At 32.0% G+C, this 27,836-nt stretch overlaps 2 protein-coding genes across 2 annotated transcripts; one reads left to right on the plus strand and one right to left on the minus strand.

The window, feature by feature from the left end:
- Positions 1-6,276: 6,276 nt before the first annotated feature.
- Positions 6,277-13,075, minus strand: LOC148606076 (rRNA methyltransferase 3, mitochondrial-like). The gene is made up of 4 exons (XM_088545628.1): positions 12,693-13,075; positions 8,654-8,895; positions 7,866-8,024; positions 6,277-6,851 (listed from the first exon to the last, which is right to left on the minus strand). Exons 1-4 carry the CDS (start codon positions 13,067-13,069, stop codon positions 6,298-6,300), a joined length of 1,332 nt encoding a protein of 443 aa, XP_088401754.1. The 5' UTR covers positions 13,070-13,075; the 3' UTR covers positions 6,277-6,297.
- Positions 13,076-13,132: 57 nt separating this feature from the next.
- LOC148606077 (glyoxalase domain-containing protein 4-like) lies at positions 13,133-27,447 on the plus strand. The gene is made up of 10 exons (XM_088545066.1): positions 13,133-13,306; positions 14,388-14,437; positions 16,008-16,128; positions 16,484-16,622; positions 20,594-20,644; positions 21,055-21,134; positions 21,611-21,697; positions 22,190-22,303; positions 23,015-23,101; positions 24,561-27,447. Exons 1-10 carry the CDS (start codon positions 13,217-13,219, stop codon positions 24,624-24,626), a joined length of 885 nt encoding a protein of 294 aa, XP_088401192.1. The 5' UTR covers positions 13,133-13,216; the 3' UTR covers positions 24,627-27,447.
- Positions 27,448-27,836: the final 389 nt, after the last annotated feature.

Here is a 27,836-nt window from a genome sequence, read left to right on the forward strand (position 1 = left end):
TAGAATTATAACTTTAAAGTTTTTATGGATGCCGTGGAGTAATACGCAAGAAATGGATAAAATGAGAACAAGACGACATTATTTTCAAGTTTTAAGTTGGTAAATTAGTGTCAATGCTACATCAGTTTTAAAAGACCCCGATGTAGCCAAAACCTTGTCTACTTTATATAACAAATATGTTGTCATACCAGCAAATTGTTTTGTCAGCAAAACGCATTTGATCCAATATTTATCATCAGAGGTAAAGACACTGAAAAATAATAGCAGTAATAAGACCTATACTGCCACTACACTCTCCAAAGAAGGGATAGTAGAAATCCAAACATCTGTGCTATCCATTTTTGATCTCTTTACCACGGAAGATGATTGTGATCGTCCGTCTATGTATTGGATTCCTAAACTCCGACAGAATCCATACAAACAACACTACATAGCTGGAGCTTTCAAAACTTCCATACTCACAGCTGTCAAAGAGGGTATCCAGTCCTACTACGACACTTGTTACTCCTGTAGCGACATGAATTCAATGTTGATCCTGAAAAATTCGAAAGAACTTCTGGAAACCCTCAATTCAAGATTATTATCAGAATACAATATCATTGAAACCTATGATTGTTCAACTCTTCATAATTCTATTCCCCATACTCAGTGAAAATCCCGACTCCAAAACATCATACATCGTCGTTACTCCCAAAAAAAAGATGGTACACCTAGATATAAATTTGCATTTGTTGGCAGAGATTCCTCGTACTTAGTTTTTTTTTAATTCCTAATATACGGAAAAAGATTTTGTTTAAAATTCTGGGATTTGTCTTGTACAACATATTTGTCCAGTGTGGTGGACGCGTTTTTCAACAAACGGTCGGCATGCCATTGGGAACAGTTTGTGCTCCTCTACTTGCTGACCTATTCCTTCACTTCATTGAGGCTGAATTTATCGCTAAAGTGATCCAAAAGAAGGAACATCGTTTAGCTAGATCCTTTAATCTCAGTTTAGATTAGTTTACAACAATTTTAATTGTTAACTCTACAAAAGGGATAGGACACAAGTTTTACCATGCAACTTATGAAGTCTTCTCCCAACAATAATATACAATACATAAATTAGAACATAGATGGCATGCATAACATCATTATGAATATTTCAAAAAAAATTGAATTAGTTTTACAAGACAATGAAGAAAAAAGAAAAGAAAAACAACAGTACAATGAGAGAAAAAAGAAACAACAACAATCTCTGCTATATAGAAGATGAATTAACGTTAAACAATCTTAGTTTCGGGAATTTGATACATCCCATCTACCCCAAAAAACTTGAAATAAAAGGACAATATAAACATTGTAAAATCAGCCTCATATCTTGACCTACACTTGAAATCGCTGTTATTAACCAACTACCAAAAATATGTTAAAATATGTCCAAAACTGACCGATTGATATGAATTCAAACCGGGCATCTATACGGGCCAATATGGATCAAACCAGGGCCAATACGGCATCATAACTTCCGGTCGTTTGACACTACCATTTTGAGGTAGAATTGCATTTAATGAACTTTGATCACCAGTACTAAAAGCTGCAGAAACACAAAAAAAATCTTCCATTTTATACAAAAAGGATATTTAAGACTGAATAATACAAATAAACCTACCTGTTCTTGGGAAAACACAAAAACAACTGTTCTACAAATCATCTAGTTGAATTGGTTAATAAAATTGTCAATAAATATGCAATTTCATATTGACCCTCTTATAGGTTTCGATCAATCATATTGGCCTCGACAGCCGTATTGGACCTCACCGATGCCTCGGGACCAATATGACCGACCTCAAACCTACAGCAGGGCAAATATGAAATAGCATATTCATTAACTTATCGTAAAGGAAAACTATTGACCAAATTATACGACAAACGCGATGACTTTTCATTCCGTATTGTCAATTTTCTTTTCATCAGTGGCAACATCCCTTCAGCACCTGCGAATAGATTTTTCATAACACAACTCCTACGTTTTGCCAAGGCATGCCGTAACTATTCATACTTTTTGTACCGCGCTAGAACTCTTACAATTAGGCTTCAGGAACAGGGTTATTTTGCTACAAGATTGAAGTTTAATGGTCGTCATCTAAACTCGTAGATCGTTACGGTGTATCCACTTGCACCATGGAAACTGATTTGTTTAATGTTTCATAGTTTTCATTTCCTCTTTCGTCTACCTCGGTCTTTAATTTATATGAGCAACTAGGCGGGTGTTTCCAGAAAAAAAAAGTTGACGCTTACCCTACCGGTACATCGGGTTCATGTTCAAGTTTTTACTGGAGTCTGAGTTGCTCATTTACTTTTGTTACTTTGTATGTTTTATTTTGGTTATTTTATATTTTTTGTTATGTTTGTCTGATTTTCAAGTCTGGTCTTTGTCACTGGATCAAATTTCGATATCCGCTAGAATTGATTCCCTTGATTACTCTTTGAATCAATGAATTGCGGACAGAGGAATGACATACAGCACCAAGTTTGTCTATAGAAAATAACCTACTTGCCTTGCCCAGATGAGAAATAAATAATCAAATTAAATTACTGTCACATAAAAAACAAAATTAAATACAAGATTTCGGTCCTTTTCTTAAATTTATTAATGATCGAGATTAAAACAATCTACTACGGTTTATTTTTAAGAGGTTTTGTTGAATTATTTACTTCAACAATTCAACGTACCATCATTTCCGCGAAAAATTCCTCGCTTTGCTTCAATTGTGAGGGAACATTATTCTTTCTATTCCGTACTACCACAGCTTATTTGACATTGAATATTGTATACATAAGTTAGATAAAACCTAGTTTACATACGTACAGAAACAAGTAAGATGGATTAAGTATTCTTGCGGTCGGGGCCTTTCAGAATTAGCTTATGATTGTGTTTACACCTGTTGAAGTGTTGAAGATCATGTGGTGACTTCTGAAGGGATTTAGTTTTTTTGGATTTAAGCTACACGCTGGAGTATTTTCTGCTTCCATTTTATTTGTTCTTTTCATCATTCAATTCACTTTTGAAGTAATCCTACTATATTTTTTGTATCAGTATCATAGAATCATATTTTTGTCTTTGTTTAGCATTTTTCAGGATGGGTTCGGTTTGTGGGTAAAGAGCTCAAAGATTTTTTTCACATTCTTCAAAATAAAATGTCCATACCAACAGTATTTGCGAAAACAAGGTTCCAAGAATAGACAATGATGTAAAAATCGTATCATTTATGTAAAAATCGTATCATTTATGCATAAATCTTTTTATGTTTTATGTTATTATATATTTTTTGTATCAAAGAATTGTATCATTGAAAAAAACTTGGTAAATAATTTAAAAGTTTCTAATACCAATACCCCATATACAAAGGTTTCTTTGTAAGAAATGTTTTACTTTCACTAATATATTTATAACAAATACTAGCAAAATAGAGTGTCCTACATAACTAACACCATTTAGGAATGGAAAATTAATCATAGGAAAGTCAGTCTTCTCTTTGTCATAAATGTTAATGTGAAGGCCGTCAATTTCTAGCATTATATCTAAATCAAGGAAAGGTTAACGGTTACACTTATTGTTGGACTCAGTCTTAGTTCGAGAAGATGTCTTTAACATAGTTTCAGAATTTAGGATTGTTTATAAAACAAATTATCATCAAGCTATCTAAAAGTATTACTAAATTTAAACAAAATTCATGTTTGGAAAGATTTTTAAAGAATTAAGCCATGAAATACAATTCGTAAGAGAAGAGAATGATATCAGCTATGAAAGGAGTACAAGTAGTTACCATTAGAATAGGAACTACTTTTTTTTTTATAGTACATGTATTACCAAAGAAAATGTGAATACTGACAAGATCATGTTGATATAGTTGAAAAATTGTCTGTGTTAAAGATTTGATTATTATTGAGCGAGTTCCGATATTTCATATTATCAGAAAACTGTAAACATGAAAAATGTATGTAATAGACAGTAAGTGTCTCTGTAATAGATAGTATGTGTCTCTGTAATAGTCTCTGTAATAGATAGTATGTGTCTCTGTAATAGATAGTAAGTGTCTCTGTAATAGATAGTATGTGTCTGTAATAGATAGTATGTGTCTCTGTAATAGATAGTATGTCTCTGTAATAGATAGTATGTGTCTCTGTAATAGATAGTATGTGTCTCTGTAATAGATAGTAAGTGTCTCTGTAATAGATAGTATGTGTCTCTGTAATAGATAGTAAGTGTCTCTGTAATAGATAGTATGTGTCTCAACTTTCACTTAATTAAATCTATTTAACTGCATTTTAATATAGCTGTAAACTGTAAAGATGAAAAATGTATGTAATAGATAGTATGTGTCTCAACTTTCATTTAATTAAATCTATTTTACTGCATTTTTCATACAGCAAATATACAAATAAGGAAACAGACTATCTTAATTGTCATTTAAACAAATGTTAAAGTTAGTTAGAATTTCCTAAGATACAAGTATGATTTGTCAACAGTACAATATCCAATGTGTAAGTCCATTTTTAGTGTTTTAATCTACACATTTTATTTTTTCTGTCTTTTTGTAATTATTTTCATATCACAAAACTTTTTCCTTGTCTGTCTCTCTTTCTTTTATATATTGTAATTTTAGTATTCACTGATCATGAAATTAACTACAAAATGAACTTATTTTTCCATGTTGGGGCATAGACAGCTTTGGGGAAACATCTTACAATTTAAGTCACTGATGAGATTCTGATATTAAGTAAGAATTATGAGTGAAGGAGTCCAATAATACAAAAACAAATTCAGAAGGTAGTGAAAAACAGCAGGGATTATCCTTTCATGGAGACATATACACAGCCAAATGTGCTAAATATATATAATCATATGGTGTTTGATTCATATGACAATTCACATATGATTCTCATAATATAAATTTGTTTTAGAACAAGTCATAACACATAATTATCTTAAAATGCTCATTTCAAATGATAATCATATGGTGCAAACCACATTATTTTCAATGTATGACACTTTTGGCTTTGTACAAAAACTCTTAAAGCATCTTCTGTAATGAATATTGTGTATAGACAGACTAATTGGCATACGGACAGTAAAATACTATAACTATAAAAAAAAAAAAAAAAAAAAAAAAAAAAAAATTTACTAAAGGCCACAGGCAAAAACAAAAGCAAGGAATACTGTAGCTGAAGTAACTGTGAAGGCTGTTCCCTAAAAAGATATGAGGTAATGGTGGACGGCACTTTTCACCAGAGGAGTCATCCATAGAAGTTGTATTGATGTTTTGTACTGAACTTTTATTTTGTCAAGAGACCTGAACACCCACCCATAAACAAAGAATAAATGTGACTTCCCCCATTCCTCATATGTTTTACTGGATCGGCCTAAGAAAGCTCATGAAGAGAATACCCTCCAAATGTAAAACCTTCAATTTGGATTATCTCCCTTTGGAGTCATCCAACGGTAATATTTCTTCATGCACAAATTCCTTGAGCATTTTCAGGAGGAGTTGTGCTTATGAGGTTTTAACATGTACCACCCTCAATATCCATTATCTCCCTTTGGAGTCATTCCTTCAGTCATTCTGTTCCTTCATGCACATCAACCTTCCTATCTTCCAATAAAATAACATCAAAATCCTTGAGTAGTCAAGGCACAGTTGGACTTACAAGGTTTTAACATGTAAAACACTATATTGGATTATCTCCCTTTGTAATTATATTCCTATATGCAGATCTACATATCATACCCAACCTCCTTATAAAATTTCATCAAAATCCCTTAAAGAGGATAGAAGGAGTTGCACTAACAAGGTTTTAACATGTAAAACCTTTAATTTGGATTATCTGCCTTTTGTCTGCTGGGACAGAAATTAGAATCCTTCATGCACATCTACATATGATACCCAACATTGTAGACAATTTCATCAAAATCCCTTGAGTGGTTTAGGAGGAGTTGCATTAACAAGAATGTGAATGGACAGACAGGTTGATCCTATATACCCTCAAACTTTGTTTGTTGGAGATATAAAAAGGTGTAAGACTAAAGCATGAAGCACTTGACAAAATTCATGACACTACCAGCCAGGAATCAAACTTAAAATCCCTGGAGCTGTAAGCCAAGACTCTCCCAAAACATACTACCCAAATTAATGAAATGCTGTTTTTAATTCTACTTTTTTTAGTCTCACCACTACAGTACATAAGTTGTTTGAACAAACGTGAAAGTCACCATCGCAGGAAAATAAAAGGATATTAAAGTTTTTTTTTATCATTTTATTCACTTTTTGTTTTTTGTAATTGTTTATGGATTTCATATAAAAGAACACTTGTGACAACAGATGAATTTAGGGTACTTATACCAGTCGCCATTGGCAACAGAATACACTGCCCATTATAGTCAAATACAAACTTCCGTGCCTGAGGGCTGAAACCAATGGTGTCACCACCTACCAACAAAACAATGTGTCTCTTAGCAACCATGTCTACCTCACTGTAGAGAGACACATCTAAGGGAAGTTTTTTAAAACTTTTCAGTTCATCTGTTTGATCATAATCATCTCCTAAGTCACTTGAGTCATCACTTTCATTGTCATCCATGGAGGTCTCATCATCCGGACCTTCCTCCATATTTGTATTTTCCTGTCCTCTTCTAGAAACAGTATCTATAAGCCATTTGGATGGCCTTCTTGGATCAGCCATGAACACTGAAGAATGTTCAGGTATATAATTAATCAGCTGTGACCATGACATATTGGGTAGGATAGGCTGTCTAAAATGTCCACCAGCTCCCGCTCGCAAAACTTTCCGATTCCAAACATCAACACAACCTAGAAAATATAACATTCTTTACCAAACATTTTAAAGCAAGGGAAATTTAGCATTACTTTCTTAAGTCAGGTCTTAATTGGAACATGAATTTACATTTTTTGAAAAAAAAACTAAAATGAGCAGATAATCTAGAAGAAAACAATAAAACGTGCATAGAATTCAGTTAACTACTAGTGTTCTCCCCAAGATTTTGGTTAGCGCTGTATTCAGTGTGTGTGACAGGACATTATTAGGCCATGTGTTGTTGCATGCCACTTCATATTTTACGTACGTGTAATGTTGATCTGTGTATAAAAAATGTATTACATGTATGTGCTAATAAATTCTCTAAACCAAATCAGACGTTACTCACACACACTTAATTTTTATTTGGCTCAAATTATGTCATATTGGTCCTCGAAAACATACATATGACTTAGTGGAGGTTTTCTTGTAAGTCTCGTTACTAAAACAAAAATAGAATCAAAGATTACATTAGGAAAACCTTGAACATTAATTTCAATTCTCACAGAATGGCAGAGTGTGTTCACAATGGGACCATTATTGAAGAGTGTGTTATCAATGCATTGATTGGTCTGTTATTTATAGGCATATTTAATTTCAGAAGGATTGTTTTTGCCATACTGCAATAAAAAATGTTTTTTTAGTATTGTTATTAACCTATTTTTAGCTCATGAAAATATATGACCAGTCAGAAGGTCTTGCAAGCTGGACAATTTTACAGGACCTCAAATTTTTTTACAGTCATGTCTGTCAGAGTTTGGCTGGGACTGAAGATAGCACAGTACATTGTACTGACATCCATAGTGCAGCACTCAAACTCTATAGTGTGGTACAGCGCAGTGCTTTAAAAGCCTGGGGATAACACTGACTACATTTGTGTATTCTTAAGTAGAAAAAAAAGATCTTTGCATTCTACAGCATATAAAGTAATATGGAGTGTTTTTAGATCCTACATGCAGTGACTGAATGGAACAATTGATAGGTCTGCCTAATATTCATTTATATATTACCAGGCATTGTTATAAGTTTTGAGCAACCAACAGCAGCAGCTGATCTAATAATAGCACCCAAGTTTCCAGGGTCCGTAACTCTGTCACAAATCAAAGTGACAGGAAGCTCTTCAGTCCTTGGTGCAGTTGTCTCCCCTTCCTTTGGCATTTCAAACACAGCTGGAAAGGAATTGTAGGTTGTAATACACAAACATTGCATTGTTAGACAAAAATTCCTGCATTTCTGCAATATGATTAGTGCCAACCTCTGCTTCAGAGGGGATCTAAAATATCAATCCTGATACACATACCATGTCCCCCACTACTGGTTCTGATACACATACCATGTCCCCCCACTACTGGTTCTGATACACATACCATGTCCCCCCACTACTGGTTCTGATACACATACCATGTCCCCCACTACTGGTTCACAATGAAACACAAAAACAAACAAATCTTAAAATTCAGTAAAATTGTTAAATTAGTAGTAAGTGTAATCAAAATCCCTCATTACAATTTGAAATTTGTGCATTATTTATAATTCACCACATATAAATTCCCATTTAAAACATAAATGATACACCTTTCCCATACACAGTACACCTTTCCCTAACTTCTCATACATGATAAACCATTCCCCATTTCTCATACACAACCCAGCCCCCCCCCCCCATATTTTCTTACACATACATGTAAATGTAATACACCAGTGTGACCTATACACCTACATGACACAACATTACCCCTTTCAAACAGATGTAACACAACTAAAACAGTGACATTTCCAACATCCCTTTACTGTATACCTATTATTCCCTGTGAAGCATCTGTTTCTGACCAGACTTTAAGATGTTTATGAGGCACTCTGTACACTGGACAATCAATCAATCTAGCAGGAAAGCCATCTAGGACATCCATTCTACTGATGAATAAATACTTCATAGCTCCATTAGCCTTCAGTGCATCTATGATAAGCCTCTTGCCTTCCAGGACAATGGTCTTTATCTTTCCTTTCTGTTTTCTAGAGTTGGCATTCATAACAATCTGACTGTGGAAACACAAAGAATAATCAAAGTGGTTTTTTTTATACATTTACAATGAATGTGTGAACTATTGGCTATGTTGTATTAATTTTAGTGGTTTTCATGATTTAAGTCAAACAAAGAACAAAATGGAAAATTCCCATTGAACTAGAGGCACTAAAGAGCCTGAATCGTTCACCTACCTCAATAAGCAACATACCTTTTTTTGGTAAAAGCAGCCATGTTTTTTCTTGGACAAAAATTCATAATGCTCATACCTAAGGAAGATCATATCAAATTTCATTAAATTCTGTCCAGTAGTTTCTGGGGTGAATTTTTGCTAAGTGTGCATACGTGTACAGTACAGCTCGCAGCATAGTCTGATAAATGCCAGGTATACATGTACCTCCAATACCCAGCATACCTGGCACAACTGTTAGAAATTTACCTCTGTTATTTCTAATATACAACTCATCAATTAACTGAAAGAAAGTTTTGGTATTTTACTTTTTTAGGTAAATTTTACCTGTTCACCAGGACAGGTACAAGTAGCTAAGTTAAATAGGTATTTAGTTAATTATTGAGTCATGGTTAGTATTTGTTTGACACAAAACACTTGAGGTAATTAATTTGTTGGTTTATCAGAATTTAGTCCTATAAGAATAAATCTATATATTTTCATTTAAGGTTATTCCTTTAATAAAATAGTGTATAAAATGCAATAAATTGTTATTTTCCTTTTCTTCCAATGCAGAAAAATGCTTTGATTTATTCAATTTCAAAGGGGAAAAGTAAAAAGTGAGTTAAAAAGTTACAAATGTCACAGTTATGGTTTTCAAATTTGTACTCAAAATGAAATTGAAAAAGTTTACTAAAATAAAATTTTAAAAAATGAATTAGCATTAAACAAAAAATGAAGGCAAATGCATCAGTGTTATGTTTTCAAATTCAGAGAGTTTTGACTTATATTATTATTTTTTTTTTTAATTGGGCAATTGGTAAACTGATTGAAGAATTGGCCAAAGATTTCAAAGAATTTTTTAAAGTGGTTGACTGCACTTACATACATGTATATCTGAAAATTGATGATAAGAACATGATTATTGTTAGCACCTGAAGTGTAGCAAATCTTTTTTTTCTTCTCAAGTGTAAAGACTACATTTTTTAAAAAGCAATATTAAATTTGTTTTTTTTTATTTTTTTATAAAAATGCAATATTATAAAATTATTAAATAGTGGGTACACAATAAAGTAAAATAATTCATAGATTATGTTTAAAGTTTTTAATTTGCCCTCGGGTCTATTCTGAGTAATCAATGCCAGGTGGGTGTTTTATGACCTTTTCCACGTCTTGGTTCCAAATATGCAAATATCAATTACAAACACACTGTATGTATGTTTTAAAATTAAAGTACAAAATCTGAATTTCTCATCAACTTTCAACTAGATAATTTAATCACATACTTAAAATCTTAACAGTTTCTTTTATTGCAATAGAACTGGTGAGAAAAATCTTAAATCTGTTAAAAAATAAATAACTGTACTTAAAATTTTGTTAAATTTTAGCACCCAAATAAAACAGTATACATGTAAAGATAACAGACGTGGTGTATTCAGGTCCCAAGGCTTAATCTTAAAATGTGAGGTTTTAAAGTCAGAGGTTTGAACATACAGTTAATTAGTTTCACAGTTATACATGTAAATATTAAACAATAAATTAAAAGAAAATAACTCTATTTTAACTACAGATTTAATGTTTTTATTAGTAAAACTAATGACCAATGTTACCAAAATATGTTGGAAAGAAGTCAGTATAAGGAGTCCAATACACACTGTGATTGTATATTCAAAATTTGCTTTTTTTCAAATCAGGAAACACAATATTTACTTAAATGCAAAATTTGATATTAAATCAAATAACATTTAGGAAAAAATGTCATGTTTTATACTTAATGTTTTGTAAATATGAAAATAACCAAAAAAAACTTGCTTTTAACACAATTTTTCTACTTTTATATCAATTTTAAAACACTGAGGTTAGCCACCTGTTTGAGATACATGTAATTAACTGTACAAGTTGAACCACCTGTAGGTACATGTGCCTGTTCAGTTAATTAGTCACTTCCTGTTGTATATTAGATACAGGTGATGCTCGGGGATGGGGGTCATGTTAATTAGGAGCCAATTAGCAATGAATACCTGGCACTGGATGTCAGGTATGAGGTGTGCCAGGTATTTATCAGACTATGCTGCGAGCTGTACTGTACCTTGTATATTAAAATTAAAAATAGCAAAAAGATGTCAAAGAAGGGTAATAACTCTGATATAGATCAACAAATTTACATGAAAATTTCACCACAGCTAGATCTCATCATGCTGAACATATTACTTCAGTCACAATTTAGCTAAACCTAACACTTTTGGAGATATGTGCAAAAGAACTTCTGTCTGACCAATATGTCCTATATTTTGTAAATGCAGCCATGTCGACGGATCAAAAATCCCCATAAAAGGTTCTATGCAGAACATCCTTTGGAACATTTATACCAAGTTTGGTTCTAATTGGTCAGGTAGTGTCAGAGGAGAAGATTTATAAAAAGAAATATCATTTAAAATAGCAAAAAAACCATCTGAAAAAGGCCAATAAATCTAACATGGCTCAACAGATTTACAGGAAAATTTATCCACAGAAAGATCACTTTTTTTCATTTAACTTCTGACCTGCTTTTTTATTTTTTACTTTAGCCTATCCATATTTTTTTAGATCTGGATTATTTTTCTACTGAATTGCATTCTGCCTTTTTTCATCCAATTTTTTATCCTGGATTTTTATACCATACACCATTGCCCAGTCTTTTCATTTAAAATTTGATCCTACAAATGTATCTCCCCTTTTAAAAATAAAATGATAACAAGTTGCTCCCTTAGTTATGCTAAAACTATTAAAATGGGAGTTAATTATTGTTCAATGATATCAATTTGAGGATTGTTAAATATCACCTTGAAATGATCAATGTACCGATACTTGACTACATGTGTGTGCAAGATAGTGCTGGGGTAAGTAGTCAATTCATCTGAGATCAATAATTAATTGACATTTTCCTGAATAAAAATAACAACACCTATAAAGTGTAGAGTTCTGAAGACCAATAACAAATGAGCAAGTAATAAAATATAATTGACATTTTCCCCGATTAAAAATTACAACATCTGTAATGTGCAGAGTTCTGTAGACAAATAACAAATGAGTACATAATATGCAATAGTGATCAAAAGTTTATTGTACATGAATTAGTAGATACTTTTTTCAATGAAATTTGCTACAAATCACACAAACCTTCACCTATTTACAAATGTAGGTTTTGGATGACATGATAAATAACAAGTGAATTTATATTGGATAACCCAAAAAAAATTGATGTTTATTCACGACATATCAAGTCTTGTACATAAAATCTATGAATTTTAAATTGAATTTCAGTTGTTTTTACCTTCTTCTGTTCAATTTATATTATTTACATCTTATTGTTTATATTGTGTGATATATTATTGTCAATAATAATAATAAAATCAGCATCTTTGTTGCTTTGTTTTTAATCTGACATTTAAAACCACATTACCCTTCACAGGAAGAATACATGTACATCATGTACAGGTACCTACATGTAACATGCATGATAAAAATCCACCTCCCAGTACAACACAACTGTTTGGACTAGACCGTAACCCTTGTGAATGATTTCCGAAGAACTAGATTTTTTTTACATTTTGCCTGATGTAGCCATAGGTAATTTAAAGCATAATGCCATGGAGAAACACCTACTTAAATTTCTTTGACATATCTGATTCTTCAATTCTTGCATACTCTATGTCATGGCCCTTTGTCCTGTACACTTTCGTTGGGGACTTAAATTTTGAATATTCATTATAATCTACTGTCGTTACTTTGTCAGGTTTGTTCAGTTTAGATTTAAGATTCTTTTGCACAGGGTCTTCGGGCAAATATGAAACGTTAGCATTTTTCCTTGGATCTCTGATTTGAAGGTTGTATTTTGATACTTTTTCTCGTTCTTCTTCAGGGGAGATAACTTTTAAAGGCATTCTTCGAAATCCCCTGGCATAACCCCGTCTAACAATCTTTAGAACACTGCAATCGAAGCCCAAAATTCGTACGACAGTGTTCCTGATGGGCGCGGCCATCTTGGATAAAAATCATACTCATGAACACGCTTCAATGCTGATACACATTTCTTCAAAACACTTACATGCCTTTAAGACTGAAACACTCGACAGCTGCTGGACTAGGGTTAGGAGGAACAGATTTACAAATTTACTTAAATATCCACAATGACAACAAGAAGGGCACTTCACTTCGTGTTTAAAGTTGGCAATCGAACTAAAACAGCAGAATTTTACAGGAATATACTGGGAATGAAAGTATGCAAATGGCAAATCAATTTCATCTTTTACAGACAAAATATACATACAATGTGTAGCCAGCCTAGAGTTTGAAACCCTCCCAACCTGGTTATGATTTCACACTATTACTTGCAACGACACAAGCCCAGGGGTTATTCACTTTTGGCATGAAAAATATGTTTATTTTGTCTGGAATTTATTTTAAACAAGAAGCAACAGAAGTAAAGTAATTGTCCAAATTAATTAGTTTGAAGGCAACTTTTTCTGTGTAAGATTTAAATCAATGCAAAAAAAAAAAATGTGAGTTTATGCTGGGAAAGAAATGACTTGAGCATAAAAATGTGAAAGATTAATGATAGATCTATATGCATTGTACGAAAGTTATACATTGATTTCAGCTGCAAGAAGTATATTGTAGCTGGTACTTTGGAAATTTTTTGTGGTATGGTTCGCTATATCACAAAAGATTTTCCAAGGACTTTCCAGCTAGGTTTTCGCAGCTAACATTGATTTATTTCACTAATTTGATCGCATTGAAAAAATGGTGTTGTGGGATTGTTTCTTTTCGATGCCATGTAATCACAGGAGTTGGAGTAAAGGCGTGCACAGGAAACCCCATTTCAGCCATCTGGCAGAATTTTTTATTTTTACCCATAGTATAAATGGTGTATTAGATCCTTAATTTTCATTTCAACAAATTTTGAATATTTTCTCTTCCATTAGCTCACTCTAAAAACATACTGGTTCATCCATTCCTTGATATGGAAATCACTTAAAAATACGGCTTGGCATGTATTCAGATTTTAAATTACCATACTTCAATCTGGACCATACTCTACTACATGCACGATAAAGTATCCACCATGTGACGCAAGAATACTAAAATCCAAATTCTATACATATTATAACAGATGATATTCAAATTTTCAACAAAATAATTACCCAGACATTCCTTAGTCCCTAGTTTCAGACTGAAATTCATGCTACATTTTGACCTGTAGTTTCTGTTTTGTTTTTTGTTTTTGTAACTCTGCTATTACTGTTTCTTTTTTTAAAGATATTTTTTAATCAATGGATAAACTTTACACTGTGTTTTCAGTTCCTGAGACATGAAGAGTTTGAGAAGGGATGTGATGCAGCATGTAATGGGTAAGTCTTGGCTGCTATCTGTAATGCCAGAAAAAAAACTTGTTTGTTTAAGGTTACTCTACCTACCCTAGCACGTTTTTTCAGCCTTTTTTTTTTAAAATGGGCTTTTCTTTCATTTATCAGTTTAGCACCATGGAAGTAAAAAATCCTCCCATACACTATGTAAGAGTGTATTTGAATTAATTTTAAAAATGAAATTCCCTCCCTACAAACCCTATTTTTTAATACAATGTTAACTAAGCAGACATATATTTTTTCCGGACCAAAGGCGACCAATTGATCATTTTGACTGGGATTTGGATTAAGATAAGATTCAATTGACAGCACCAGGTTACATTGTGAAAAAAGCGTCTAAGATTGACTATTTCGACCTGATAAAAATGCTTTCAAATTAAAGAGGTATTTCAGGACCGAATTTACAATAAAAAAGAAATCCAGACCAATTGTAAATAATTTTTTTATTCTTAGTCTCTTAGTCCATTAAATGAAATAGTTGCTTCATGAATTTGTAACTTTCAGAAAAAGAAATGTTCCTTTGATGTCAAAATATACCAAGAGAATGTTTCTATAAATATATAAATCTGTTACAATTCAATCAATGACTTCAGACTAAGTACAGTTTGTATTGGTAGCATGTGCTTGTTTTGAAATATTTGTACTTATTGTATGTCTGTATACATTTGTCTTGATTGATTATTGCTATATTGAAGGCAAAGATAAAAATGGTACAAGTTTTTAAAATAAATAAACTATCTGTCCATCTAAGAATCATGTAAAATCAGATGTAAGTGATTCATTTAAAAAAGTAACATATTTTTATTTTTCATGTATGGTACAAATGTAGCTTGAAGCACTGTATTGGTTGACAATATTTTTTTCCATGAAGCCTTCCAGTAAAGGATATTTGATAAGAATTTAAGTTACATTGTATGGTAATATGTGTAGGCAAAATCTAAGTTATCTCCCTTTGAACAAAACAAAAATATTTTCCCTGCTTGTTTTCTTCCTATAAAAAGAAAGATGATGTGAAACCATTGCTGAAAATTTCCAATGCATTTTCGGAAGCATTATAAAGATCATATTAAATATGCAATTGTTTTTTTTCCTATTGCCCTTGTACCATTCTTACTTGAACAAAGGCTTAGATAATTTAATGTCTACAAGATAAGTTAAAGGTTACAATTATGTGCTGAATCAAACTGAGGTTGGTCCTCACGTAAAAATAAAAACAGCTTGTCATTTCTTTTACTAGAGTAAATAAAACACAGTCCTTAATTTTATCTGTTTGACTTGTTATTTCCCACAGAAACATGTGTTCTCAATAATCAATATTTTTAAAAAAAATAAATGTTGGTATACTATTATATTTGGCAATACCCTTTGAAGGTATTCACTCATTCAAAAGGCTGGAACATGCTTAAGCATGCAGTTTGTTATTTCCTATTTCTGTAGTAAAACTGCATTTAAAAGTCAATCTACTAACTTCCTACGACTGTCTTGCAAAATTTCAAATCACCTGTGACATTCCAAATACATGTACATGTAAATTTTTGCTGTTGTTCTTATCTAGCCCTTACGATGGGAAATGGAGTAAGTCTATGGTAGGATTTGGGCCTGAAGATTCACATTTTGTTGTTGAGCTGACTTATAACTATGGTATAGGAACTTACAAGCTGGGAAATGACTTCAGGGTTTGTACAACTTGTAGGGTTTTAAAAAGGTCTTCTTTATGAATCATAAAAAATATATACAATGTATCAGATAATTTATAATTATTTATCCGGATTCTTGCAGCAATCATCATCCATAAATATTGTTAGAACTTCTGAATTCAGAAAGTAATATTTAGGCATTCATTTAATGAACTTGCTATTTTGATTTTTTACAATATTGATACAATGCTGATTTAGGAATTTACAAAGCTTTATACTGATAACTTCAGCTTGATTTATTGTGATTCAAATCCATGCGGTCATTTTTCACTTTGAGAAAATCATAGCAAAACTTCCTGAATTTAGAATATTTTGATTGTCATTGTATTTATAGGGCATAACAATACATTCCAAGGAGATTTTAAGGAATGCTTCAAAGAACAACTATCCTGTGGTAAAGGATGGAGATTTAAGTATTCTTACATCGCCTGATGGCTACAAATTTATTGTAGTAGAACAAGATTCAGAAGGAGGTAAAGATAAAACAAATTTAATTAAATACCATATAGCGCATAATTTACATGGAGTGCTAATTGGCATATTTTTGTGGTCTGTCTTAAAACAACAAAATTCGGCAAAATATTTACTGTGGGCTTAGGTACTTTAAGCGCACCACTTAGCATCTGCCTAAAATAGAAGTGCCAAACTTTTTGTATTTTTGACTCAAAATAGCCACGTGTTATACTCACAAAAGAAAAATACACTATGATTTCAAAATGCTGTAAATTCAGAAATTATTGTGTGCATTAATATTGCAATTTTGTAATTTCACAGAAAAAATGGGATTTAAATTATTAAGGTTATATATAGAACTAGATCTAGAGCTATATTCAGGATATAGATATGTAGATAAATATATATAGATAAATAGATAACTTCAAATTCAACAAATTTAATTATGACAAGATCAAATCAACAGAAAATGTCAGTTTCACAATTTGAACAGTTATTTCTGATGAAAATGGTCATTTATATTGCATGTAAACATGGTAAAAGTGACACCACACAGTTGGATTCTTCGAAGTAACTGCCTTTCATGATGTTAATTTCTCGATAATCTTAGAAGTAAGAACATAGTCCATGGCGAAATGTTTGTAGAGAGGACTTCTTATACAGTCCTTGAGACGTTTACATTTCCCATTTTAGCATTCGTGCATCGTTTATCGTGTGTTTACACATCGTTTTGCGTTTGTTTAAACGCACGATAAAAGCGTTTTTGTTCTTTGATTATTTCCTTGATTTAACTGTTATTTTTATAATTTTTTTGCTATTATTAATTTATATAATTTCATTAATTTTATTTTCTTTTTTTCTGTCTTCCATTATATGTCAATACTATTATTTTTTGTCGATCATCACGAACGATATGAGTGTTTGTCTATCGTGTGTTACAATGCATGCTGGGAGTGTTCGTTTATTGTGCATTTAAACATGCGATAGGTGCGTTCCTTTAAATGCACGATAGAAGCATTCGTTTAGTATGCATTTGGGTATCGTGTGTGCAGGAAACCTAAATGTCTCAAGAAGTGTACAAAATTCCATCTTCCGCTTGCTTCAGCATAAAAGTTACATAGAATGGGGTCTAATTCCTGACAGTTTACGTATTCTATATTGACTTACATGTCCTTTACACGTAAATATGTGGTTAAAAGTCTCAGGGCTTGGTCTGTCGATTTTTATGTTTTCAGCATCCTTGTTCTTAATAATTTCAGCGATTTCTGAATCAGCAAATCTTCTTTTATTAGCTGCAGTACTGTCTGAGTTGCTGTCTACGCTGGGCGCTGCCATTTTGCAAACAACTGAGATCTGATCAGCTTCCAATGCAATTTTTTTATTGGCTCGGTTCATTTATTAGAAGGGATTTGATTGGTTATTACAATATCAACGACAGTGATGGATCGTGCCACATACTTTCATTCATAAATTTAGCTTGAGAGTGCGATATGATAATTTATTGCAAAGAAAGATCTTTTTGCTAATCAAAATGTTGGAAAATGGAATATCACGTGTACTGCTTCTGGCCAATAGAAAAACAGTAAAATAGAGCCATATGTAATAATTTTAATTATTGCATTTTTGCAAGAATTTCTGACTTTACAGTATTCTATCTTTTTGTTGATTGCGAGTATTTTGCCAGCTTCTCATTCACCTTTCAGAGAATAATTGGGGTTGGGGATAGACGAAAAATATCCTTAGGCATACATTCAGTCAGTGAGTAGGTTAAATAACTTACATGTATCTGATGAAAGAGTAATCAAGGGAACCAAGGTTATAGCGGTAATCAAAAGAATATAATCCAGGGACAAAGACCAGACATGGAAAACAGACATACACAACAAAGAACATAAAGTAACTAAAATCATACATACAAAGTAACAAAAGCAAATGAGCAACTTGGACTCCACTTAAAACTGGAAGCATGGACCAGGTGCACCAGTAGGGTAAGCGTCTTCTGCTTTTCTAGAAACACCCGCCAAGTTGCTCATAAAAAGTCAAGTCCGGGGTAGACAAACGAGGAAAGGAAAACCATGACCCATTGAATAAATCAGTTTTCATGGTGCAGATGGATACACCATAATGATCCACGAGTTCATGATGACGACCATAAAACTTATGTAGTGATGACTTCAATCTTGTAGCAACATAACCCTGTTCCAGAAGCCTATTTGTTAGAGTTCTAGCGCAATACAAAAAGTCTGCGTAGTTTCCGCAAGCTCTGGCATAACATATGAGTTGTGATATGAACACTCCATACACAGGTGCTGAAGGGATGTTGCCACAGATGAAAGGAAAGTTTACAATTCTGAATGAAAAGTCATCACCTTTGTCGTAAAGTTTGGTCAATAGTTTTCATTTACCATCGATTTCGAAGTGTAGGTCAAGATATGAAGCTGACTTCACAGTGTCTGTAGTATCCTTTATCTCAAGTTCTTTTGGGTAGATGCGATGTATCAAATCCCCCAAATTAGGATTGTTTAAAGATAATACGTCATCTATATAGCGGAAACTGAGATTGAAGGATCTAGCCAAACAATATTCTTTCTTTCTGATCAGATCAGCTTTAAAGGCAGCCTCATAAAAGTGAAGGAATAGGTCAGCAAGTAGAGGAGCACAGTTTGTTCCCATTGGAATGCTGACCATTTGTTGAAAAACACATCCACCACACTGGACAAATATGTTGTCGATTAAAAATTCCAGCATTTTGTAAACATCTTCCTCTGTATATTTGGAAGATGATTTGGAATTATTTCTTACAAAGTATGAGGAATCTCTACCAAGAACTATATATTTGTATCTAGGTGTACCATCTTTTTTGGAAAAACAATGATGTATAATGTTTTTAAGTCGGGATTTTAACTGAGTATTGGGAATAGAAATATACAGTGTTGAAAAGTCATATGTTTTAATGCTATTATATTCAGATGAACATATAGTAGCACATTACTCCTTGTTATGTCAATGTTTGTCACATAGTATTCCAACCACTGTTGACATTATCTACAAACAGAATTTCCACAAGAGTTGTGCAATGAAGACTGAGAAGTTTTTGGGGGCCATAATAATTCAAGTTAATTATATACTTTACTCCAATTGATTTTTTTCATTTTTGCTGTTCCAATTCATATGAGAAAGTCAGCCTCATTAGTATAACTCTTGGGTTTGTTTGTTGTTATTTTGTCTTTTGATTCCATTACAGTTTTTTGTGTTACTGATGCACCTGGTCCATGGTCCCAGTTTTTAGTGGAGTCCCAGTTGCTCATTTTTGTTACTTTGTATGTATTATTTTGGTTACTTTATGTTCTTTTTTGTGTTTGTCTGTTTTCAATGTATGGTCTTTGTGCCTGGATTACATTCTTTCAATTACTGCTAGAATCTTGTTTTCCCTTGATTACTCTTTGATGAATGTGAATTAGAAAGGCACATGTCCTTGTATTCCATATGATAATTTTCTAGAGAAAAGATGGCAGTCAATGAGATCAAATAAAACTTTCAGAAAGAATTACTTATCACTTTCATCATCATATGGATGCAAATATGTGAAACATTTCCAATGAGATAACAATATCTTGATAAAACAAGCGAATCACGACCAATACATCAACATAAAGTTGTTGGGCAATCAATTAATAGCCATCATAAGCAAATACGTTATTCAAAACAACTTATCAGTTAATTAACTAATTACAAAAAGATCTAAACAAATTAAAAAAAAAGAGAGAAAAGACAACTATTTATTGGGCCAATAAGAAATGCAATCCTGGCATATGACAGTTGTATGAAAATAAACTGGGATTATTCAAATGTTTTAAGATCTCACCCCACCCCTTTTTTCCATTATTCAAATCAATATCTCGTATAATGTTAGGATAGAATTGTCATTCATTACTGATATTAAAAAGTTTATAGTGTGGCAATAACAACATATTTTTATATTTTTTTACAGATCCTGTCAAAAAAGTGACCTTGTCATCATCTGACTTAGAGAAATCAGTCGGTAGGTAATTGTGGTAACTTTCCATGTAATTTTTCCAACTACATGTAATAAACCATAAGTTTTGGCCTATTAAGTTTTGCAAGGTTCATTCTAATAGGAATGCTGTAAATAATAAGATAATTTGTGGGTTATTATGTAAATACAAACTTTGTATGTAGATTTTCTTGTTCTTTCTCCTATAGAATTCTGCTGACATCTAGATTAAATTATATGCTACATTTTTTGTATGTTAAATTTCCACTGAAGTGCTTTTTATTGAAAATGATGTTTATTAGGCTTCCTAAAGTGTTTTAAGTTGCAATATTTATGTACTATAGATTATGTATTACTTACTGTTATATTTCCTTTTACATGATTCTTAGGTGGAGATGTACTGAAAGATAAACTGATAATGAGCACTTTGTTTTCAGATTACTGGACAAGACTGTGTGGTATGAAGATTTACTCTCAGGATGATAAGACAGCAACACTTGGTTACGATGACAAGCAGGTAACACTTATTTCTCCCATTCATTGAGAGTGATTATTTATGCATCAGACTTTTCCAACTGCAGCTTCCTGCCAGTTAATTTTTTATGAGTTTCATATGATTTTTATGGGAGAAGTTAATTATTTAATTTTAAAAAAGTCTTGGTTTTAAAATGATTTTTTTACTCTTGATGAGAAAATTATAATTTTAACTTACTCTCAAAAGCTTCCATATTGAAAATTGAAATTTCTGATATATGATCTGGAGCACTCCAAACTGAAGTTGAATCCATGTTTACACCACATCTTAGTGTGTTTTTTTCCTTTCACAAAATGATGGAAGAGGATTCCTCAACCAAATAATCTAACTTTCTTTTTCCCAAATGTGTTTTCTTCATGTTCAATACATACATATTCAAACTTCACATGAATCCACATGAATAATCAACAGTGTTTCACTCAAACTTTTCATAACAAGTGAAATTCTTGTTATTTCAGTGCAAGCTAGAACTGTTTGATACAGGTACCAATGTAGACCATGCTTCAGCATTCGGAAGAATAGCTTTTGCCTGTCCAGGTTTGGAGGTATAATATAAAGTAGATAGAAATTTTTTGTTGGCTCTACTTTCTGAAAATTGATGACAAAAGTAAGCAACTCCCAACTTTTAATGTGACATATTTTTCTGTCCATCATTTTGTCATTCAGTCTTGCAATTCAGTTTTCCACACTTTTTTCATCATGCTTGCAGGTATACATTTGATATTTGGTACATTGCTTTAACAATTAAGTTACAGATAAAATTTGTTTGTTGTTCCAGTCAGTAATTTTTTATGTGTTATGGTCCTTGGACTAGAAATGACTCAGTTCTCAGCACTTTTCTCTAAAAATATTATGTATGAAGTTTGTATTCTGTTCTCTTCTACAATTTTTTTTTCTTCCAGTAAGCAACTTTGTATTGCTATACAATACTCTTTGAATGCTTCACTTTTATCAAATTTTGAAAGAATCAAAAGTAACAAGAATATTGAAATGTTCTTATCTAATTGCTGTTACTGTGTGTACATTCATCCATTTAGCTTCCAGATATCCAGGCCAAGATGAAAGATGAGAACCAGACCATCCTAACTGAGTTAATAAGTTTAGATACCCCTGGTAAAGCTACAGTTGAAGTTGTTATTTTAGCTGATCCAGTAAGTTTTTACATTGTACCAGTAGGTAAGAAATCATTTTATTTTCTAATTGAGGGGGGTATGCTGATCTTGCAATTTGATTGCTCGTCTTGACAGAGGATCCATAACCACCAAGGTAGATCTGGGAGTATTGAACAAATCAGAAAATATGTTTCTATTGTGAAAGTGGAGTCCAAATAAGTATCATATCATATCTAAATATGAGATCAACATCTTGTAGAAATATGTAAATTCAGAAATAACTGTTTTCATTGATTTTTGCAATATTTTCAATTAAGATCAAAATGTGATTTTAATATTTAACTGAAATCTGGCATTAGTAATGTTTTAAAATTCCACATGGTCTGGATGGAACCATAATGATTCCAAGCGTAGCATAATCATTGCAATAACAAAGCATTGCAATCATTTCCCAGTTACTATAATAGTATATGCGAATCTGCTCCTTTTTAAGACTATCACATTTCTTTAAATCACTTTGGTTGAAGACAAAATTTACTGTACTTTTTCATTTCATTAACAGTGTAGGAAACTCACTCAAAGTCTAGCCAGTCCTGAATACAATTTGTCAGTATATTTACTACATAGCTGTATAAATTTTTGGTAACATTAGCCAGCCTTGCCAAAAATAACCAGTCTCAGGCTGGCGGGCAGACTACTATTTCTAAATCTGTTGTTATTAACTCTACTTTTTCATTTTATTATTTTTAGGATGGACATGAGATATGTTTTGTTGGTGATGAAGGTTTCAAAGATCTGTCACAAGTAGATCCCAAAGCTGATGATCTTCTCAATCAGGTGGGTGGGGTTATTGAGATAAGCTGTCTACTTTAGGCATTGTCATCTTTAATGAAAACACATATTTTTTCGTTAAAGTAGAAATTCTACAGCAATGAAAAGCAATTCCATACTGATACTTTATTAGCCTTATGCCATTTGTAAAATGTTCAGGCTTACCCAAGAATTGTACTGAGAGTGATCAAACCTGTTAACCTTTGGAACAGTTCATGTGGGAGACTCCACCATCCGACACAGTCTCATTTGAGAAATTTTTATATAAAAACAATTATTTAATATAAAAACTCTTGACAGTATTTTTCAACAAAAAAATATAGTAAAACATCCCACAAATCTTACATTTTTATGTCGGAGATTCTACATTTTTATGTGTATGTGGGAGATTCTAAGTTTGTATGTAGGAGATTCTACATTTTTATGTGGGAGATTCTACATTTTTAATTGAATTCAAGGTGGTCTCCCCCCTCATGTGAGAGAGTCAACATGTTTGAATGGTAAGTCCATATTTGTTGAAAAGAAGAAAGACGAAACGAAAATACCAAAGTGGCAATGCAAAAACCGGGATATAAAAAAAGGGAAATGCATGGTCAAAAACATGTTTGATAACATACAAACTGAAAAAACAATAAGAAAGACAAAAAAAATAAAATAAAATACAAGGAGGAGCAGCAGACCCCACAAAAACTGGGGTATTAAAACTCAGATGAATACCTATTAACCCTCCCAATTAGGCGGAGTCAAATTTAATGAAAATTAAGATTATTCCACATGAAAATGTAATATTTGTTGGTGGTTTTTAATTAAAATTACTAGCAGTACATTTTCTGTGAAATATACTAATAATTTAATTTTTACATCAAAATTTGGTCTAACGTAAAAAGTCTCCTTCATGAACTGTCCAAAGGTTAGCAGGTATGTCATGCTCCTTGCAATACACCTGCCATGCTGCCTGATGAAGGAAATATGCAGTAGAATGGAAGAAAATTTAAAACTAACCTCTTGAATTTTATTTCCAATATGTCCTTTATGTATTAGTGACTTAAGTACAAATATATCATTTGTACATTAATAAGTAATTATGGATTGAGGATTTAGAAATGGAGTAAAGAAAACCATTAATTAGTGGTCTGAAGTATTCAATACAATTCAACCAAACAAAACTGAGATATTTGATAGCATTTAACAGACTGAATAATAGGTCACGACAATTGTCAGATTTGAGTGGTGGAATGCTGTTAATGTTTCTTCAGTCTCGGCTTACAATATTATTTGTATTAGTAACCCCATTTTTCTGCCATCTGGAAGCCATTTGGAAAGCCTAGCCACAATCTGAATATGTAAACATTTTCACATTATCAGGGGCTGTTCGAAGTGTGGAGGACCGGTTCTTTATCCTACACATAGAGATATTTCATTGATTTTCCAACTTCATTTTGATACAACTCTGTCTAAATTTTAGGCAATAGCAGCAGACAAAAGTGATGAGTGGTTCCAGAAGAAAGGCAAGAGCAAAGCAACAGCCTAAGACAAAAACATGGACCAACCAGAGCCTTAGGGACAAGTCATGTGATCAAACATTTGACAGTGTGATTAAGCATTATACCATGTGATCTGACATTTTATAATGGTGCTATTTTTATGTTTTCTTTTACAAAGGGAGGCGATGCACAAGATCATGGATGCTCATATTTTTTCCTTGGTTTTCATTTAATTTATTGTAAAATTATTCATCGATTTTAACCCTTCTTTATTTTAAAATTTATCAGCTTTTATTGGTGTGGCATGGAGTACATTAGACTGACTTATTATTTGAAGTCAAGAAAACAATGAAAACCTAAGTTGCACAAAATTAGAAATTCTTATGATTTATATAGTTATTTTATTAAAAGTATGTATTGATGTTTCATAGACATTGACAGCAAAGGAAAAAGATTATAACTTGTTCGAATATTAAAAGTCTGTTTTTAAGCCCTGCATCTTTAGGCATAGTATTCACAAAATTCTTTAATTTAGATAGTGTATTTGGTAAAATATGAAAGGAATAATTATTTGAAGTTGGTGATAGTGCAGACCACAATTCTACAGTCCGAGAATCACTGATGATTAAGAGTACCAACTCATCTATCAACATGAAATAAATATGATAATCAATTGTTTATTAATTATAAATAACCAAAATATAATACCTCATGGTAAGAATGCTCTTGTTTAATCATGGCATTCTTTGGCACTTTTGGTCATATTTTGGTTTTTCACTCTTTTCAATTCAATATTATCCTTTAATTAAACCCTTGTTCAACAGGTTTGTAACAGGATACTTTGAAGTCTTTCATGACAGACAAACGGTGCTACAAATTTTTGTATTTCTTTATTAATTTCTGCTCAAATGTCACAAAACCTGACGAATTGTTTGAAATCTGAAACTTTCTATTTTAGAGCCATTGAATCTCAAAATTTTGATATGAGTAGCCATGGAAGTTCACATTATTCTAACATGTCTAATAAGAATTTTTTAAGTTTAGTGACATACAAGTTAGTGATATAACATTTGCTGCCAAATAATTTGTTACTGTATTTTATTGACTGAAATAATGATTATACATGTAAGTGTTTATTACTGTCTAACTTTGGTTCTGATATTTACATGTTTGTTTTTTTTTTTTGTTTTTTTGGGTTTTTTTGTTAAAAGTTTAGAAATTAATTTATATTTCTTTAAGGTTGCTTTTGTTTATGAATATTGAGGTTGAGCATAGTTTTGTTGCTTCATTGAATTGTCATATATACATCTTTAAACATGCTATTTATAACAGTGCATGTTTTTTTCTATGTTTTTTTAAGTGACTAGAAATATTTAACTATTTTTGTTATCAAAAGCAAAATTATGCCAGAAATTATATCATAAAATTGACCAAAAAACTAGCTACCGGAATTGCAATAATGAATTCTTTTATATAGTATTGAACTTAAAATTCATACTTTCGTGTGATGATTTTACAAACTTAAAAAAAAGAAAAGTACCAGCATTGATACAAATGTACTTTGAAATTAATGAATAGAGCCATGTTTACCAAGGCCTTGGCATTCTTGCTGTCTCCATGATAGTAGAAATCCTATAAATATGGTATCTTTAAAGAAATCAATATGTTTATAGTAAGACCTGTTTAAACCATAAACATGTTTTGGTATTATTATAGTCCAGGATTAGTAACAAAATATGGCACAATTAGAAGACATTATTAGTAAAAATGAAGTTGGATTTGAGAATAAAATACTGAAAATAAATGTTGTTCAGCATGTACCTGTATTAGTACATGTACAACATAAAAATAATAAAAATACTATGTTCAGCATTAGCACATGAACCATATCCAAATAAGGAGTGGAGCAGTTATCTATGTACTTCATACAGGTTGTGATTTTACATAAAATTCTTGATATAGAGTCAATGGACCATGACTTTATACCTTACCATTTTACTGTCAATGGCCCCTTAAAAATGGCATTTACAACATTAAAGCCTTCTAAAACAGGTTTTATGTTGCTCACTGTATATATTTTTTTTAAAGTCATCACTACAAAATTTTTATTGTTGTCATCATGAATTTGTGGATGTACATGTTGCATCCATCTGCACTATAAGAACTAATTTGTTTGCAGTGTCATGTTTTTCCTCTTTTTCATCTACAACAGAAGTCACAATTAAAGAGCAACTCAGCAGATGTTTTTAGAAAAGCAGAGAAAGCTTACCCTACCAGTGCACCTGGTACATGTTCCTAGTTTTAAACGTAGTATAGGTTCCTCATTTATGTTTGCTTCTATGTGCATGTTATTTTCCAATTTTAGGTGGGTGAGCAACAAGTCTGCGTCCCCCCCCCCACCTTCCCCACCCAACCACCTGAATTGAAGCCTGGTTTCTATAGCTATCTCCTTTGTCTAGTCATCCCTAATTTCAGTCAGAATCCTGATTCCCCTAATTTCAGTCAGAATCCTGGTTCCCCTAATTTCCCTTTGACAGGTTGTAATTAATTTTCCATTTGTGTTGAGAACAGGTTGTAACTTTAATATTCATGTATTTTGTTGCATGGTTTAGACAGGTTTACTTACAGTAGACATATTATGTAGAGTAGTTGTGGAATGCATGAAGGACAGGACCAAGATATGACATTGTTATATTAGATGGATGTTAATTGGTTCTTGAAGGATTAGTTCTTTATATGTAGTGTCAAAAGGAGTTAGCATTTTATATATGGAAGGTTTTATGATTTTTAAATAAAGTTACATGAACATTTGTTAATGATGTACATTTGATTGGAGATGGGTTAATTTGAATAAAAAATATAAGTACATGTATGATCTTCTCTTTCTACCATTAGCTTGGCAGTATTGTAGAGTTACTTTACTTTACTGGTACATTCATATGGGAACACAAACAAATATAAAAACATTACTGAAGAGCCCTTCTTATCAAAGGTTATTATTTTATATGAAAGGAGTTTGGGGAAACTTATTTTTGCACAAGAATACATACTTTATTATCAAAAAAAAATATTGATTTATCAGAGAAGTGTCAATATGTTTTTATTCATGTTTTGAAAATTGTTTAATTCGGATAGTTATCATAATGCTGATATCTATTACCAAATATAGCATTTAAAAACGAAAACTAACTTGGGGAAACAAATATAATTTAAAAACAAAACAAAGCCTATTAAAACAAAATTAAGACTCATGAAAA

Source organism: Perna viridis, chromosome 9, assembly GCF_037379345.1.
Source record: "Perna viridis isolate PV_CMFRI_1.1 ecotype Kerala chromosome 9, ASM3737934v1, whole genome shotgun sequence".
NCBI lineage: Eukaryota > Metazoa > Mollusca > Bivalvia > Mytilida > Mytilidae > Perna > Perna viridis.

Coding starts and splice junctions, on each gene's coding strand:
- LOC148606077 (XM_088545066.1), top strand. CDS start 13,217: ATGACAACAAGAAGGGCACTTCACTTCGTGTTTAAAGTTGGCAATCGA. Junction 13,307..14,387: donor GGAATATACTGGGAATGAAA/GTATGCAAATGG, acceptor CTGTGTTTTCAG/TTCCTGAGACATGAAGAGTT. Junction 21,698..22,189: donor TTGCCTGTCCAGGTTTGGAG/GTATAATATAAA, acceptor TCATCCATTTAG/CTTCCAGATATCCAGGCCAA.
- LOC148606076 (XM_088545628.1), bottom strand. CDS start 13,069: ATGGCCGCGCCCATCAGGAACACTGTCGTACGAATTTTGGGCTTCGAT. Junction 8,896..12,692: donor GATATGTCAAAGAAATTTAA/GTAGGTGTTTCT, acceptor GTGTTTCCACAG/TCAGATTGTTATGAATGCCA. Junction 8,025..8,653: donor TGCTTCACAGGGAATAATAG/GTATACAGTAAA, acceptor ATTCCTTTCCAG/CTGTGTTTGAAATGCCAAAG.